A 15,554-nucleotide genomic window follows, 5' to 3' on the forward strand; every position below is an offset into this window, starting at 1 on the left:
TCTTCTGTAAAACAGGATACGTAGTTGCCTTAATGATAAGCCTTCAGAAAATGGTACTCATCTCTTGTCCCCATTCCCAGGAATTCTCTCCTGGTTCACAATATTGAAACAGGTGAAGTAACCATTCTAAATGTTTGCATCTTAGCATCCTGGTAAAGAGTCACTTGGAAATCTCACAGTCCCCCTCCCAGAACAAACACACAGAGAGACATCTGGATGGAGAACAACTATGATATCATGTCAAATGCAGATGGAGTATTGATCCAAGTGGAGAAGAGGCTCAACAAACAAAAGTTTGTTTAGTGGGGTCACAGCAAACAAGAAAAAGTACAGGGCTACGTAGCCTGAGCACCTACAAAGCAGGTTGGCTTGGGCAGAGTAGCCTCCTGAATGCTGACCGTGCACTCACAGAATCTTGTCTTACATTATGAACAGAAGAAGAACTTGCATGGCTGGGAGTGATAATTACAAGGAGGATAAATATGGATTCTGAATCTGTCAAATACTAAGTAGGGCAAGTGGGCCTGATTTGGACAAAGCCCAATCAAAACCAAACCTACTTGTGGGGATCTCAGCTTGGGCCAAATCAAGACAGCCGTGGCCAGACTGAGTCATCCAGAGTGAACTGGGACTGTCAGGGGGCAGGGCATGAGGTGAGAAGGCTGCAAGGCGTCTGCTTCCCTGAACGCCAGTGGCGTAGCGTGGGTTGTCAGCACCCGGGGCAAGGCAAGTAATTTTTCCCCCTAACCCGTGGATTTGCGCCCCCTAACCCGTGGATTTGCGCCCCCTAACCCTAGCCCCCAGATGTTGCGCCCGGTGCGGCCGGCCCCCCCTGCACCCCCCACGCTATGCCACTGCTGAACGCTGCTCTCCACGGGGATTCAGAATTTAATCCTCCTCCACTCACCTGCTTGGTGAGTGGCAGATTCAATCCTGCAGGCTGCAGGGTGCTCTTCTGCAAGTGCTTTAAAAAGGGACCACAAGGCTCATCTAGCCCAACCCAACCCCCTGCAAGGCAGGAATCTTTTGCCCAACATGGGGCTCAAACTCGTGACCTTGAGATTAAGAGTCTCATGCTCTATCAACAGGAACAGCACTTGTGAAGAAGCAGCCTGCAGGGTTGACCTCCTCCTGTTCCTGCAGGGAGGGGGCTGGCACAGAATCTGCTCCTGCACCCCTCCTAACCATATGCTTATTTGGGGTTTTAAAAACCCCTAATGGAACATTAGCCTTGCACCCACATTTATCTGGGGCTGTATTTGGGCTGCATCAGGTGTCCCTCAGGTTGGCGCAGATCAGGGGCAGTCTTGGCTCTACAGATGTTCCCTGTGCCACACTTTGTGAGTGCCTGCCTCAGAACTCAAGAACTTTCAGGCAGAAAAATTACAGTACTATTCATTTCAGGACTGGCCCCCTACCATAAGAGGAAGGTGGGTGGTTGCCTCAGATGACAGTTGCTGAAGGGCAGGCAGCAGCAGTCCCCATGGCCACCCCCCTTCTCTTGGAGGACAGAGCAGAGCAGACGTTGGAGCCACTTAGCTCGATGTGGTCTACAATGCCAGGTAGCAGCACTCTTAGTTTCTGGCGAAGGGCATTTCTGATCCGACCTGGAGCCTGATGGACCCTGGGACCCTCTGCGCACAAAGACTGACGCTCCCCCGCCGAGTTTGGGCCCTTCCCAAACTGAAGGAAGCCATAAAATTTAGAGAAAGTGGAGAGAGCTAGGAACGCGGAACTAAACCTGTTTCTGCCTTCTGCATCATCACCTGCAAGCAAGCCCCACTGAGCACTAGGGCGGCTTGTTTCTTAGTAAATACGTTAAGGCTCAGGTGCGCGCAGCGCCGAGGAGACAACCGCGCCCACTTTTACGCGCAAGAAAGGCGCGATTTATTTTTTTTAGTTGGGGGGTGTCGGTTCTCCAGCCTTTTCCCCCAACGAAAGAGCCTTTCCTCCTCGTCGTCCCCCATACAAGCCCCACTTCCTCCGGCGCCCCTCTCACCTCTTCCAGCGCCACCACGGCCCCCCGGCACTTCTGCAATTTGGAGGCGAAGCTGGAAGCCGCCGGCGAGCTGAGATCCTCCGAAGTCACGGCCACGAACTCGGAGACGCTGATCTGCTCCGGCATGTTGCTGCGAGAGGCGTTACCTTGGAGATCGGGGCGCAGTTGCAGCCGGGGAGAAGAAGGGAGGGAGATGGGGTTGTGGGGGAGAAAGTCATCCAAAAGTAAGCAAGAGGCGGCGAGGGAAAGGGAGCCTTCGAAGGAAGGAGGAAGAAGTTAAGAGTGACAGGAGAGCGAAGCGAAACCGCGGAGAAGTGGAGAGAAAAGAGGGGAGGGCAGAAGCGTGGCCAAATCCGTCTTTTCCAGCCCTTTCTGGTCAATTTCGTATCACATCCCCGAGGTTTGGCTTCTCTCTCTAGTGCGTAAATGACGAGCGGCGCCTGTTCTCCGACCTCTTGTAAGTTTCTTTCCCTCCCTCGGTGCCTGGCTGGTTGGAACAGAGGCTTTCATGGCAGTCACGTGGGGATATTGTTACGCCGCCGCTGCCTGAGAGCCTGCAAGCGCGGATTTTTGGCCCGGAGCCTGTTAAAGACAAAGTGCACCCAGTTGCCCTTGTTCCCTTTCTCCCCAAGCCGCGGAGATCCTCCTCTCTGGAAAAACGAGCAGCCTATCAACGCAGAGCTAAGGCGGTGCGCCTGATCCAGCATGTTTTGTACGCGCACGTAAGTCTCCGTCGAGTTTAATGGGGCTTACTCCCGAGTCAGTTTGCAAAGGCGCAGCCTTCCTGCAGTTGCAGCCCTAGCGATCGGGGCTTTACTATCCAAGAGAGCTCAGGGCTGGAGCGTTTTTTGCTGTTGTTTTGGTTGCTCTCCAGTTTAGTTTTGTTTTTTAACTGCCGGTTTTACATACGCTCTCAGAGCTGCTCAGCGTTTCAAAGAGCCAGAAGGAATATGTTGAAGTTTTGCCGCGCGATTCTGCTCAGGAAAAGGCGCCCCATTTTATGCACAGTTTACCCCTCGCAGAGTTCCCATTCCCCCGCAACCTTTAACAAACTACAGTGCCCAGAATTCTTTGAAGGCGCGGCATGCGCTTTGAATGTGCTTTAAAAGGGATAGTGCCGCACACAGGTACGTAAAGCCAGGTCTCCCGTACAGAATATTTACAGCTTTTGAAATCTGGATGCCTTCATAGGGAAGGAGAAACACATACACTTAAGAGGTGTGGCTTATTCCAGCACTGCAAAGCTCTTGTCTTCTTTTAAACTTTTACTTATCTCACTGCCCGTTGCTGAACACTCTAGGCCAGACTTTGGCCACCTGGTGCCTTCCAGCTTCTTTGGACTACAACTCCCATCAGCCTCAGCCAGCATGTGCTGATGGGAGTTGTAGTCCAAAGCAGCTGTAGGGCACCAATTTGGCAAGTGCGGCTTTAGGCAGTGTCTGTACTCTCCACACCTGTCCTCTTCTTCACAAACAAGTCCAAATATATATATGTTAATATATTTAAACAGTGTAAAAGAGAAAGATTAATATCATCTCCCAATTTCCTTCCAGCCTGCTGATACCACCAAATGCTGTGTGAATCAGTTTGCTATGTCTATAATGTACAAAATATATATAGGTGCAGGCCATAGGAACCCTGTGCATGCTTAACTGGGAAGAAGCTCAACTGAGCGCAGGCACATTTATATTGGAGAAAACATACATAGTTGTCAACCTTCATGGATAACTGTACCTACCTGCCTGTAGGTTAAGAGCCTGAACAAACATGAGAGTAAAGCCCTCCCCTCTCAGTTCAAAGGGGCCCTGTTTCAGGACAGTGAACATAGCATTGCAGCCTCCATTACCACAGTAGCAAATACAAAAGAACAAGTTTTCCATTCATTCTGTTATTATTTTTACTAATTAATTAATTAATTAATTAATTAATTAAGTACCCACACTAATGCCCCAGAGCAGGTTACAGCAGCTAAAACACTATGCTGAAAACAGTTGGAAACAACTGTTGGGTCCTAAAAATGGGTGGGTGCCCATTTCAAGTGCCCACCTCAAGTGCCAAAAGAGGTGTTTCTTTAGCCTTTGCCCCAAGCTGTATAATGAAGATCTCTAACACACCTCAGTGGGGAGGGAGTTCCACAATTCTGGGGCTGCCACTGAGAAGGCCCTCTCCCAGGCCAACAGCTTCTGAGAGTGGTATAACAAACAATACATCCTCTTCTGCCAATCTTAACTCCTGAGAAGTTCTGTAGGGAAGGAGGCAATCTTTCAGGTGCTGGGAGCCTGAGAAGTTTGTGGCTTTAAACTAATGTGAGCTCCTTGACTTGAGCCCAGAAACAGATGGGGAACTCGTGCAATCCATTTAGAACACTGCCTTTCAGTGTCAAAAACATTCCCAGCTTACAGCTGCCACCATTTGCACACTGGTGGTCCTGGAATCTTTTAGTGAAGGGCAGTTCAGAAATACCTCAGATAAATAAAAACCTAGAGCAAAACAGTAACAATACAAACTGCAGCAATTGAAAACAATGCCATCACGTATTTGTAGCCCAGAATCCCTCAGCCTTGTGCCTTCCAGATGTTTTGAACTACAACTCCCATCAGCCCCAGCCATCATGGCCAATGCTCAGGGATGATGGGACCTGTAGTCTAGCAAATCTCCCATACTATGCTCCAGACAATAAAGTTCCAGGGGACTTACTTTTGAGTAAGCATGCATAAGAGTATTTAGATGCACAGAGTTCTTTCTACCAGGTGCAGATACTCTGAGGACAATGTATGGTGAAGTTGATTTGGTGCCCCCACCCCACCCCACATATTGCATCTGTAGACTCAGTATCAGCCAGCCTCTGCTTCCGGCTACAACTAAAAGGACCACAGGATGCCAACCAGGAACATGATGCTGCCAGACTTGTATCAGTGCCAGTGTTGATGGCATGCCACTCACAGTCGATTCCTGCAAGCCTCCAGATTATCTAGGACTGTTTTGTCTCCTTGAACCAAAGGGAGTGTAATCACTCTGTACAGGACATTGTTTCCTGTGGGCAAAACAAGCCTGGGCGTGGTCTCTCAGTCATTAACCTGGCTTTGTTGTCCTCCCTCCTTTAAAAGGCTCTTCTAAAGTGGAAAAGGCAGTTTGGCCTCTTTAGCCATTGCAGCTTGTGCGAGAGAGCCAAAGGTCAGGAGGCTGCGACCAGGATCTCTTTCTCCCTTGTTCCTTTCTCACACTAACCCAGGAGGGCCGTCTCTCCCCACATTTGCATCTTGCACCCAAGAGCTTTCTCTACAAGGGCAAATCCCCAGACATGCCCTGGGTTTTTGTTTTGTTTTTGCCAAAAGTACTATGTGGATGACGGAGTGCCTTCTCAAGGTCTCCCTGCCCAGCCAATCAATAAGACAGGATGACTCTGGCATGGACCCAAATAAATGACTCTCAAGGAGAGACAGAAATATAGTCGCCTTAAGTCTGCCAGGGATTCACTGCCCCTGCTCTTTATGCCTCTGACAGCTGGGTAAGAGGCAGAAGTTCACCAGGGAAAGCTCTCCCAACCATGTTATCTTGCACCAGGAAAATCTCCAGCTGTTCAGTTTCTGCCTGTTATGCAGCTGTTTATGGACCAGAAAACGAGGTGTTACTATTGGTATATAAAGCCCTCAACAGCTTGGGACTGATTTACTTGAAGGAACATCTTGCCCCATTCATATTTGCCCACTCTACAATCTCTCTCTCTCACTCTCACTCTCACTCTCACTCTCACTCTCACTCTCACACACAGTGAGGATGATGGAAGTACAGCAGCAGAGAGGTCATTCAGCATGCAACTTAAGGATTAATCATGTTAGTGTTAAAGTCAACTAAGAAGAGGGGGACAGGTTAGGTTTGCTTAGCAACCAAGCGAGTGGCACAATCTTAACTTAGATGACATGTGTTCTGATTGGCCGTATAGTTCTGAGGGAACTTTTTTCTGTATGTTTGGTTGAGTGTTACCCTGCTATGTTCAAGGCCTGAACTAAGAAAGACAAAACCTCTCTACTTAATTCTTCTCAAATTATACATTGCTTTTGTTCCGTTTGCTTAGTAAAGTGATTTAAAGACTTTTCTCACTGGGCTTGTGTCTGTGTTATTGAAGTGACTTTTTATAAGAGAGTGGAGGTCAGGAAACAAGTAATTGAAATATAAGATACGAAAAGATTGATTTGTTTTTTAATTGTTTTTTATTTCCTCATGTATTTTGTATTTTTCTTTGCATTTTTGCATCTTTTTTCTTGTTATTTTTATTTTTATTTTCTTATTCTGTAATTCTCTTTTGTCTGTAAAATTTCAATAAATATTTTTTTTAAAAAAAAGAGAGAGTGCAACAGAAAAAGAGTTTTAGTCTGTTCCCCATCATTTTAGTTATTTATTTCTTCCTCTGTATGCCACATACTTGGACTGACAATGTTCCTCACAGTGGGTAATAACGTTTCCTCAGAAGCCCTTCCCCTTGGACTACTTCCAAATGAGTCTTGCTTTGGAATGTGGCCTTAAATATTATTCCAGAAGGATTAAGGGCACGCGCTTAACAATCCTATTGGATTCAATCAGCTTTAAGAGGGCTGAACAATCCAATATAGGAATGCTGAAAGCTACCTTATACCAGGTCAAACTAATTATCCATCTCTCTAACCTGGTACTTGCCAGCCTGACTGCAGTGGCACTTTCAGCCTTGTCCAATCTGCTGCCCTCCAGATGTTTGGGGTCAAAACTCCCATCTTTAGCCGAGCTGCTGGAAGTTGTAGTCCAAAACATCTGGCTCCTGCTCTTTTCTGTGTTCCTTCTGCTCATTCTGCCGAGTGGAGTCCTCAAACCTCTGTCCCAGAGTCCTGTCTGTTGCCACCACTATGCAAGTGAGCCTATCATGCAGATTTTAAAGATTAAACAAAACATAACAAAACCTGAGCAAGGATGACTGGGCTTTTCTTCCACAGCAGTTCCAAGGAATTCTGGGCTCACTGCCACTGCCAGAGTGGCTTTCGCTATCATATGAGGTTCGGGCTGGGAAGGTGATCCTACTGTATGTGAGCTGAGATCCCACTGCCGAGATCACTTTGGGACCTGCTGGCTGCTGCATTCTCCTCTCCTCTCCTCTCCCCCCTACCCCTCTCCCACAGGCCTTTCGGGGAAATGATTGCAGGATAGAGAGTTGTGCAAGAACGCAGGAGTATGACGCTCCACAGTAACTGAGGGAAGACAGACTTTGTGGAAGCACAAATGCAGAATGGAGCCTCACTTCCAGCTCCCAGAAATGCTTTGCAGGCTGAAGGCAGCACGGGGAGGAGGAAATGTTAATGTTTATACAGAAAGATTAATAGCCATTACTTGTGGTTTCTGTTTTGAAAGATAACTTTCTATCTCTCTCCTCTTATGTTCCCTCTTAAACCCAGATTTCCTGCCAACTTTCCTATCACTCTTTCCCCCTGTTCTTTCTTGTGCTCTCCTGGTTTTGCAACGCATGATGCCACACTGTTACAACAGTATCAGGAAGCCCAGGCTGGATGAGGTAGCTAAGCTTGAACCGGTGAAACAGCAACTTACGGCTTTTCTTTTTAACCCTGTGTGCCTACCCCTCACTTTTCCTTTATCCTCAAGTTTTAGACTGTAGGCTCCTCAGGGCAGGGACCTTCTCCCTCTGTACTCTACATTCAAGTGTACTTGGGGCACTTCCTGATGGTCACTGTTTTCGGGTGGGATTCAGTCGCATCCCAGCAAATCTAGGCTGCACAATTAAAGCCGAGTTGGGAGCTCTCGCTAAACAACCCCGCTTCCCCAGAAGACTGGACATTTTGCGAAAAGGAAAGCACGAGAAAAATGCACTGGGAAGTGTGAAATAACGCAGCGTCATCTAACATCTTCCCCATCAACAAATCAGGGTAAATGCTCGTTAAATGGCGAAGGTCATCTGATCTCTCTGCAAACAAATCAGACCGGATGCTCATTGAACAGGTCATGTGGAAGTAACCTTTGAGGACAGTTGATGAGGGTGCATTTAAGTATACTTAGAGGTCAGTTGACAAGGTGGCATTCAATTTTGGGAAATGATATACAACGAATTGAAGAAAATGTTCCATCTAACATTTGTTAAAAAACCTGAAGCATTTCTGTTAGGGATTGTAGGGAAAGACCTGCCAAAAAAGCTGAAAAACATCTTCATATATGCGACAACGGCTTCGAGAGTTCTAATAGCACAAGGATGGAAGACTGAAGAAACCCCAACTAAAGAATCATGGCAAGAAAAATTGACGGACTATGCAGAACTGGCGAAACTGACATATAAGCTACGGGACAAGGATAACTGTGACTTTAAAGATGAATGGGAACCCTTTACAAAGTATTTGAAGACGCAACAAAGTGAACTGGACTCCTTGGCAGGTTTTGAATAAACATTCACAAACTTTTTATTGAATAGTTTGAGGATCTATACAACTCTGTAACAGGCAGAAAACAGCAGTCTCAGAGAAACCAAAGACTGGAACTGAGGGAAGTCGGGGGGTGGGAGTGGGTGGGTTTTTTTTTGGGGGGGAGGAAAATGGGGGGGGGGAGAAGGATGTTATGTTTTTGGATAATATGTTTTGTTTTAATTTTGAATAAAACCATTTTTTTAAAAAAAAGACAAAGTGGCATTCAAGCACTACAGGGGTGGGTTGACGAGGTGCCAGCCCTAGCTGTCGGGGCTCATCCCATCACTGTGGTGCCCTGGCTTGTGTAGCTGGATGTGTATACAGCACTGTCACATTTTATAGTCAGTTTGCTAAAATTATGCAAAGGTGGCTGGTGGATCGTAACATTTGCTTTTGCATCCATCTGAGGATCACCAGGGCACGGTTGAGAGGAGAGGTCCAGACTTGGAGGAGATGGTAGCATTTTCCGTAGCTCAACAACTGGGGGCATTATGGGGGAAAGAGGCAGTTTTCTACTCAGTGCCCTTGCTCCCAGCTGCTGGGAATGCTGCTTGCAAGTTCCTCCCCTTGGTTACTGCTGCTGCTTTCCAGCAAAAGTCCTTGGTCTAAAAACCCTCCGCTGCTAATTTATTACAGATGGAAATTCCTGTTTGGAGAGATGAGGGGAAACCTGAGTTCTGGGAAGGCGACGGGGCAGCCAGTCTGGATTTACAGAAAATGCTGCACAAAAACCCTAGATTCATCACATTCTTCTGGCAAGAGGGAAAAATGAGACCACCTGGGTGGGTGGATGAAGGAACCCCAACAACCTCCAAATGAAAAGAGGGAGCTGGGGAAAGAACAGGGAGACCTCCCAGCCTGTCTCTGTCATTTGCATCTCTCTGGTTAGAGAGACTTTAAACTCCTCAGCCTATTACAGGAATGGGGAATCCCAGATTTTGTTGGAGTTTGACTCCCATTAGGGAGTTTCAAGTTCTTTCAGTTTCTCTTCAGTAATCCACATTTCCACATCAGTTTGCAATTATTATTATTATTATTAAATATCTCCACGAAAATCTGGTGGCATTTTAGTGCATATTCCTAATATACACCTATTTGCAAGCAGTTTCCCCTAATGCAATACATTTTTTGTGTGCTGTTTTCACTAATGTATGCATTTTAATGCATACTTTACCATTGTACATTCATTTTTATACACATTCCTTGATTGGAGAACTGCACTACCAAACTAGGAGAACTCTGAATTTCAAAGGATGGTTGTCTTTCAGGTCACTTATCGTTTCAGGAGGTACAAATTAGGCAACGTGCAAACTGAATCAATTTTCTCCACCATCCCTGCCTCCCACAGTCCCCTGCCATTGGGCATGCTGGATACAGATGATGGGAGCTGGAGTTCAACAACATCTGGAGTGGTCTCCTTTCCCCACAAGAAGCAGGCATGATCCTTGTGAAGCAAATTATTTCTGCAATCGAAAGCCTTACTGTGAAAGCCGTCCAGGGTACCTGGGGCAACCCAGTCAGATGGGCAGGGTCAAATAAAACTATTATTATTAACAAAGATGTGAGGGCTATGTGCCACAAACACATAAAGACATACGAACCTAGATCAGGCCAATGGCTCATCTAGTCCAATGCTAGTATGGTGCTGGCACACATTGCATAGCACCTCTGGTTCACCGGAAATGCTATATGATCAAACTCTATCTGACCTTATAAGAACAGTTACAGATAGGTAGCCGTGTTGGTCTGCCATAGTCAAAACAAAAAATTTTTTCCCTTCCAGTAGCACCTTAAAGACCAACTAAGTTAGTTCTTGGTATGAGCTTTCGTGTGCATGCACACTTCTTCAGATACACTGAAACAGAAGTTGCCAGATCCTTCTATATAGTGAGAAGGTGGGGAGGGGTATTACTCAGAAGGGTGGTGGGAATGGGTGATTGGCAGATAGCTGTGATGAGCCTGTTGACGACTCTTAATGTCATAAATAAATAAGAACATAAGACATGGGTAGGCAAACTAAGGCCTGGGGGCTGGATCCGGCCCAATCGCCTTCTAAATCCAGCCCACGGACGGTCCAGGAATCAGCGTGTTTTTACATGAGTAGAATGTGTCCTTTTATTTAAAATGCCTCTCTGGGTTATTTGTGGGGCATAGGAATTTGTTCATTATTTTTTTCCAAAATATGGTCCTGCCCCCACAAGGTCTGAGGGACAGTGGACCAGCCCCCAGCTGAAAACGTTTGCTGACCCCTGACATAAGACAAAGCCTGCTGGCAGGCCCTCCAAGTACTCCTATTTTCCAAGGACATTCCCAGTTTCTGATTTGATCCTGGAATGTCCCACTTCTTACGAGCAGCGGTTCTCAACCTGTGGGTCCCCAGATGTTGTTGGACTACAACTCCCATCATCCCTGAGCTCTGTCCTTGCTAGCTAGGGATGATGGGAGTTGTAGTTCAACATCTGGGGACCCACAGGTTGAGAAAGGCTGCCTTAGAGCAACCTAGTTAGATGGGTGGGGTATAACAACAACAACGATGATATGATGGAATAGGATGTCCCTGTTTTCATCCATTATGTGCAGCATCCTCACCAGGTGTCAATGGGAAGCCAAAAAGCATGACCTGAGTGCAACAGCATTCTCCCCACCTGTAATTCCCTTCAACTGGAATTCAGAGGGATGCTGCCTTTGGCAGTGCCAATGACAAAACATTTTGGCTATCAACTATAGCCTTACCAGTCATGTCTTTTAAAGGCATCCAAGCAGGTGGCCATCACTGCCTCTTGTGAGTGCAAGTTCCATGTGAAGAAGTCCTTTCATCTGTCCTGAATCTTCCAACATTCAGCTTCATTGGATGGCCCTGAGTTCTAGCATTGCAAGAGCAGGAGAAAAACCTATCACTATCTACTTTCTCCACAGCAGATTACGTTTGATTATGACTCAGTTTGTTGCTCAGTTCACTCTTGAATCCTTAAATTGATAGTACAGCAAGCCAGGACTGCCTGAATACAGCACGTACGCTGATGCTATCTAAGCACTGTAAACTCAAAAGTGCTAGCACGAAGCATTCCCTCAGAAGCATTGCTGCTGAAAAATGCCGTAACACTTAACAGGCATGGACCCTGCCTTATCTGTGGGGTTTCTTGGGGAATTTCCCCTGCTTGTGGCACTTGGCCCAGACTCTGTAGCAAAGGGCAGCTCCTGCCCTTGAGGAAGCCTCTTAATTCAGCCGCTCAAAAGGAACTCTGCTAATATATCTTCAGGCACGATTAGAGGATTCCTAGCAAGTTGCAGATATAAATCTCTTCAAAACGGCAAGAACAGAAATATAAGCATAGCAGAGTTGGAGGGAGCCCTGTAGGTGAGGAATCGCCAACCTTTTTAATGCCAGTGGGCACATACGGTATTTTGGAATAGTGCCATGGGTGCAAGTCACAAAATGGCTGCTGTGGGGTGTGACATAACGCAAGATGGATAAAAGAGCAGAAAAAGAGACAGGACCACAAAATGCTGTAGGTATGCCCCTGCTTTCAATCAACCCCACTAACATTGGGGGGGGGGAGAGAGAAGGCATCTGCATTAACTACCACCACATTCCAAGAATGATGCTGTTTATACCTCCCTTCTGTTCAGGAAAGGTGGGTTTTCGATCCTGCCATCCCCTCCAAAAATGTGGGTGGGATTAAGGGTGTGTGTGTAATGCAGGAGAGGCCAAGCCACTGTAATTAGGAGCTGATAAAGAAAAGCAAAAAGTCTCCTAGGCATCATGGGTTTTTGAGAAGGTATTTACTGAGACATTTCATGGGCACCTTGAAGGGACGCGGGTGGCGCTGTGGGTTAAACCACAGAGCCTAGAACTTGCCGATCAGAAGGTCGGCAATTCGAAACCCCGCAACGGGGTGAGCTCCCGTTGCTTGGTCCCTGCTCCTGCCAGCAGTTCAAAAGCATGTCAAAGTGCAAGTAGATAAATAGGTACCGCTCCAGCAGGAAGGTAAACAGCGTTTCCATGCGCTGCTCTGGTTTGCCAGAAGCGGCTTAGTCATGCTGGCCACATGACCCGGAAGCTGTACGCCAGCTCCCTCGGCCAATAAAGCGAGATGAGCGCCGCAACCCCAGTCAGCCGCGACTGGACCTAATGGTCAGGGGTCCCTTTACCTGGGCACCTTAGAAGGTACTGGTGGGCATACTGGCCCCATGAGCACCACATTGGTGACCCCTGCTGACCATCCAGTCCAACCTTTTGTTGAATGCAGGAAACCCAAAGAGAGAGCAACCCTGACCCATGGCTGACCTCCGTTGAGGGAGAGGCCACTGGCAAGTCCAGCATTTTCATCATTGCCTGACATGGCTTGGAGAAAGAGAAAGAGGAAAAAGAAAAAGAGAACAACAATGAGAAAGATTAGCAGGTCTGCGTTAATGATCTGTGGGCCTCCATGTGATGCTGGACTACAACTCCCATCATTCCTGACTGTTGGCCAGGTTGGCAGGGGGTTGATGGGACTTGGGAGTCCTATATTTAGCCAACCATGTGCCCCCCCATCCCTGTACATAATAATCTATAGATGAAGCAGCGGCAGCCTGGTTAACTACTTACTGCCCAAAGGTCTCCAAGCGACTTACAACATGTTTGAAAAACATGAACATTAATACAATATATCATTAAAAAAAATCAATACAAAACACTTACAAATAACATAGCAAGTGGCAGCAAGAAATCCCCCCACCCCACCCCGGAAGTAACTTAAAAAGCAGATTCCTTAGAGTAGCTGTAAAACCAGCCATTTCTCTGCCCTTATATTTTCTCTTCTTCCTTGTTCAGCAGACAGCCACATGGGGGCAGCCTATGTCAATACATCCCAAATACTTCTCCAAAAAGCCTCAGTAATTTGGGGGGATTTGTTTGTCTTGTTCAGGATTCTGTGGATTTGAAAGTGGCCTTGACTGCCAGCTTCGTCTCAGGCTGCATTCAGACAGCACTTTATTCCATTTTCCTGATAATTTTTCACGTTTTGTGATCTTTCACACAACGTAAAAAAAGTCGCTTCTGGGAACCCAGCAGCATCCAGCATGGAAGTTTCCCACTTGTTTGTGATAATTGCTTATGGTGGGAGAGAAAATTGTGGAACTAAATTCAGAGCGGTATTCCGGCCTACAGCTCTTTTTCCAGCATTTCCATGAGTGAATTATGAGGGAACGAAAGCGCACATGTGCATGAAAGGTGGGTGGCAACATGGTGGTATATTGATTCAAAAGCCATAGTCCCATAAGGCAACAGGTGAGAAAGTAAAGGGACCCCTGACCGTTAGGTCCAGTCAAGGATGACTCTGGGGTTGTGGTGCTCATCTCGCTTTACTGGCTGAGGGAGCCGGCGTACAGCTTCCGGATCATGTGGCCAGCATGACTAAGCCGCTTCTGGCGAACCAGAGCAGCGCACGGAAACGCCGTTTACCTTCCCGCCAGAGCGGTACCTATTTATCTACATGCACTTTTGTGCTTTTGAACTGCTAGGTTGGCAGAGCAGGGACCAAGCAACAGGAGCTCACCCCGTCACGGGGATTCGAACCGCCGACCTTCTGATCGGCAGTCTAAAAGGATCATTAATTCTTGCGTTTCTAATCAGGAAAGCTAACAGAACAATCCCTGTGTCTGAACGCACTGTCAGTGTTGCCCTGTAGGAAAATCAGCAGAGGGGATGAATTGGCTTTCCCGGTCATTGCCTCTAGCTGTTTACTGTCTGCTATCTGGGTTCCCTGCTTTCTGCCCCAATGGGAACCAGCCACTACTAGTCCCAGCCAAATAGGAAGGCTGGTTAAACGTTTCCCGACCAGGAGGACCTAATGGCTACTCTAGCAAGGTAGGCGTCTGGAAATGGCACTTGAAAACAGTCGGCTAACCAGGAAACAGCGGTCCTGGTGGCTTGCTGTATGGGCAAGGGACACACGCTGAGGATTTCTGTTCTCGGCTCAGCAGCTCCTGCAAAAGCAACGAGCGAGTCAGCGCTATGGGTGGCAAGCACAAAATGGCTGCCACACGGGGCATCTCATACCACAACATGGCTGCCTGTGGGGATGTGTGGCATAATGGTTGCCACATGTAAGAACAGAACAAGAGGCAGGACTGCTAAATGGTGCCAGCATGCTGCCCCACCCCAAATAAATGGGGGGAGGGAAAGGCACCTACATCAATTACTATCACATCCGTTCATGGAAAGAAGTTATTTGCACCTATCCTCTGTTCGCAATGGGAGGGTGGTCATCAAATGTCAGCGTCCCAAGATGTGTGGGCATGTTTAATGGGGTTGGTTCAGTGTAGGAGAGGCTGAGCCACTGCAACCAGGAACTGAACAGAAGGAGCCAACAGTCTTTCATGTATTGCGGATTTTTTTAGCACTTACAGAGACCTACAGGAGTTACATAGGGACACGGGTGGCGCTGTGGATTAAACCAGAGCCTAGGACTTGCCGATCAGAAGGTCGGCGGTTCGAATCTCCGCAACAGGGTGAGCTCCCGTTGCTTGGTCCCTGCTCCTGCCAACCTAGCAGTTCGAAAGCACGTCAAAGTGCAAGTAGATAAATAGGTACCGCTCCGGCGGAAAGGTAAACGGCGTTTCCGTGCACTGCTCTGGTTCGCCAGAAGCGGCTTAGTCATGCTGACCACGCTCGGAAGCTGTTCGCCGGCTCCCTCGGCCAATAAAGCGAGATGAGCGCTGCAACCCGAGTCAGCCACGACTGGACCTAATGGTCAGGGGTCCCTTTACCTTTACAGGAGTTACAACTGGTGCCTGAAGGCATCATGTTAGTGAACCCTGAGTTAAAAGTTTGGGACATAGTAATGCATTTCTTTATTTGTTGCATTTATGTCCCACCTTTATTTCCATGGAGCTCAAGGTGGCCCACATGGTTCTCTCCCTCATTTAATTCCCACAGCAACCCTGTGAGGTGGGTTAGGCTGAGAGGCTGCGACTGGCCTAAAGTCGCCCAACGAGCTTCATGGCTGAGAGGGGATTTGAACTCTGGTCTCCCAGGTCCTAGTCTGGCATGCTTAGAAATATCCACCCTCTCCCCCACAACAAAATACAAAAAAACCTAAATGACCACGGAAACAGAACTCAAAATAGGTCTCTGC

At 47.4% G+C, this 15,554-nt stretch overlaps 1 protein-coding gene across 3 annotated transcripts in view; it reads right to left on the reverse strand.

Annotated features, from left to right (window-relative positions):
* ASAP3 (ArfGAP with SH3 domain, ankyrin repeat and PH domain 3) overlaps nt 1-11,565 on the reverse strand; it is an 84,568-nt gene extending 73,003 nt beyond the window's left edge. The window contains exons 1-2 of one of the 3 annotated variants that reach the window (XM_083626908.1): nt 11,511-11,565; nt 11,167-11,369 (exon numbers count right to left, since the gene is read on the reverse strand). Coding sequence is in view for 1 of the 3 variants with exons in the window: in XM_083626906.1 (XP_083483032.1) it covers nt 2,000-2,125 (126 nt within the window). In the remaining 2 variants the exon portion in view is untranslated. Of the gene's footprint in view, nt 1-1,999; nt 2,805-11,166; nt 11,370-11,510 lie in introns of those variants that run through there. The other 2 variants (XR_014551353.1, XM_083626906.1) reach the window with 2 other exon arrangements.
* Nucleotides 11,566-15,554: the final 3,989 nt, after the last annotated feature.

This window comes from Podarcis filfolensis (assembly GCF_964270895.1).
Source record: "Podarcis filfolensis genome assembly, chromosome: 8".
Lineage (NCBI taxonomy): Eukaryota > Metazoa > Chordata > Lepidosauria > Squamata > Lacertidae > Podarcis > Podarcis filfolensis.